Source organism: Atta cephalotes (assembly GCF_000143395.1).
Source record: "Atta cephalotes unplaced genomic scaffold scaffold00064, whole genome shotgun sequence".
NCBI classification, from domain to species: Eukaryota; Metazoa; Arthropoda; class Insecta; order Hymenoptera; family Formicidae; genus Atta; species Atta cephalotes.
Window position 1 is genome coordinate 541,380 of NW_012130128.1, and position 2,067 is coordinate 543,446.

The window sequence follows — 2,067 nt, forward strand, 5'->3', positions numbered from 1 at the left end:
TATATTTATATATATGCTAATCGTTTCATACTTAAGTTAATTCGTGGCAAGGATAAAGAATGCCATATAATTCTCAAGTTGGTGACAATTAATCTTCCTAGATCCCCAGCATTACCTTTTGTATCTTCTATCATATCAAGTTTGTCGATGGTGAGTTCACCAGGTCGTAATTGCATATTACTACATGCAAAAAAGATTTAATATTTTCACTGTATTATTTAATAATTAATTTTCACTCAGCATATTTAGCACTAAATGTAGCTACTTAATTACTTTACTTCGCGTTTGTCCAAGTGCGCGAAGCATTCTATTTGACGTAGTTAAAACAAAACTTATAGCTGCATTAGTAAATGCTAAAAGCTGAATAATAATTTAAAGATAATTAAATTTTATAATTACGAATGAGAAACATCAAATTTAACTTGATTGTCCTGCCACATTTGGGCGTCAGCTAAAGACAATGCTGTAGTACAGAAAGAATTTGACTTAGCTCAGGCTGAAAATCAATATTGTTGTCATACCAACAAATATACAACAAAAATGACGTAGGTTTCATACTCTTTCACGTAACACAATACAAATATTTTGCGACAGATATATTTGAATTAATTAAACATAAAATTCATTAATTAAACATATAAAAAAAAGAGAGAAAATCAGTCTGGACAAAAATGATATATTTTTCTTTAAATAACGTTATATAATTAGATAAAAAATTGACATATAGTATTATAATATTATTCCTCTGGCCAAGGTTTGCCTATACCCTGTGACGCACCCATCCTGGACGGATCTTGACTTGGATAATGAATGGGGGTAGTTCCTGGAGGAAAAATTGGTGCAGCAGCAGCAGCAGCAGCGGCAGCAGCAGCAGCAGCAGCAGCAGCAGTTGCTATTTGCGGTGGAAACATAAATTGAGGAGCGACTGGTGGTGGTGGAATCATCATTGGCGGCATCATACCAGGAGTAGTTTGCAGATTGAAGAAGTTGCTACTCATACTTTCCGATGGTGGTGGTGGTGGTAATGTGCCAGGTAATCCTGGGACAGGTTCGAGGATCTCTCTCGTTGCTTCTGCCACCGACACCGTCTGCCGTCCCTGTGAACGGCCCCATTTTATAGTGAGCCGCCTTCCACCCAATATCAGTTTATTAAAGGTCCTTTCTGCTGCCGCTTCGGCAGCGCTTCTTTGCGTATATTGGATGAAGGCACATTGCTGACGCGGCACCATAGTCACTGAACGAATCTCGCCATATTGGTAGAAGTGGTCGCGCAGCTGCTTCTCCGTTAATACGTCACCCAGATTACCAATGTATAACGTTGTGATGGATTTATCCTCTGGTGGATCTAGTTTAGGCATAGCTGCTGCTCTACGCATTAGTTTATCTGCTACTGGATCGTTGACACCATAATAACGATCTTTTATGTTCTGATCTGCCAATGGGTCATCAGGATCTGTTGGTTTCTCATGTCGATAAGGACATTCTTCGCCTCTCTTGCATTCACCCTTTACCCAAAACGAACAAATGTGTGGTCTGTTTCTCTTATAATAAGGACTCGTCCTAGCCAGTTTCATCAGCAGATCACTAGCCGCAGCAGACTTGCCTACAGCACCAGCAGGTGTTGTCGGATCAATTTTTCCAATTTCATTGTCTATGTTTTGTACATAGTATTCCTTATTTACATCCGAACGTGGTAAATCATCCTTAATTTTTAAAGCAGCATCGCGAACTTGAATAGGCAAACCATATTCTAAATCCAATAAACACGTTTGGCAGACATTCTTCAATCGACTGCATGTCTGACAAACTTCAGTTTTCTTAAATCTCATTCTTGCTCCTGGACACCATCTAAATACTGTAAATGGTCGCATACATATCTTGCATTCCTTTCCATATTTCTCCTTTGTCTATAAATTAATTCACAATAATATTATTTAATTAAATTAACAATTTTGTTTATAATAAATATGTGTGTGTGTGTGTGTGTGTGTGTGTGTGTGTGTGTGTGTGTGTGTGTGTGTGTGTGTGTGTGTGTGTGTGTGTGTGTGTGTGTGTGTGTGTGTGTGT

At 38.3% G+C, this 2,067-nt stretch overlaps 2 protein-coding genes across 2 annotated transcripts in view; both read right to left on the reverse strand.

Annotated features, from left to right (window-relative positions):
* The window catches only part of LOC105623815 (Bardet-Biedl syndrome 5 protein homolog), a 25,234-nt gene extending 24,794 nt beyond the window's left edge, over positions 1–440 (reverse strand). The window contains exons 1-2 of the mRNA XM_012205191.1: positions 400–440; positions 28–180 (exon numbers count right to left, since the gene is read on the reverse strand). Coding sequence (XP_012060581.1) covers positions 28–180; positions 400–440 — 194 coding nt within the window. The remainder of the gene's footprint in view (positions 1–27; positions 181–399) is intronic.
* Positions 441–737: 297 nt separating this feature from the next.
* Positions 738–2,067, reverse strand: part of LOC105623771 (pre-mRNA-splicing factor RBM22) — a 4,826-nt gene continuing 3,496 nt past the window's right edge. Inside the window, exon 3 of the mRNA XM_012205148.1 lies at positions 738–1,907. Within this exon, the coding sequence (XP_012060538.1) occupies positions 738–1,907 (1,170 nt within the window). The remainder of the gene's footprint in view (positions 1,908–2,067) is intronic.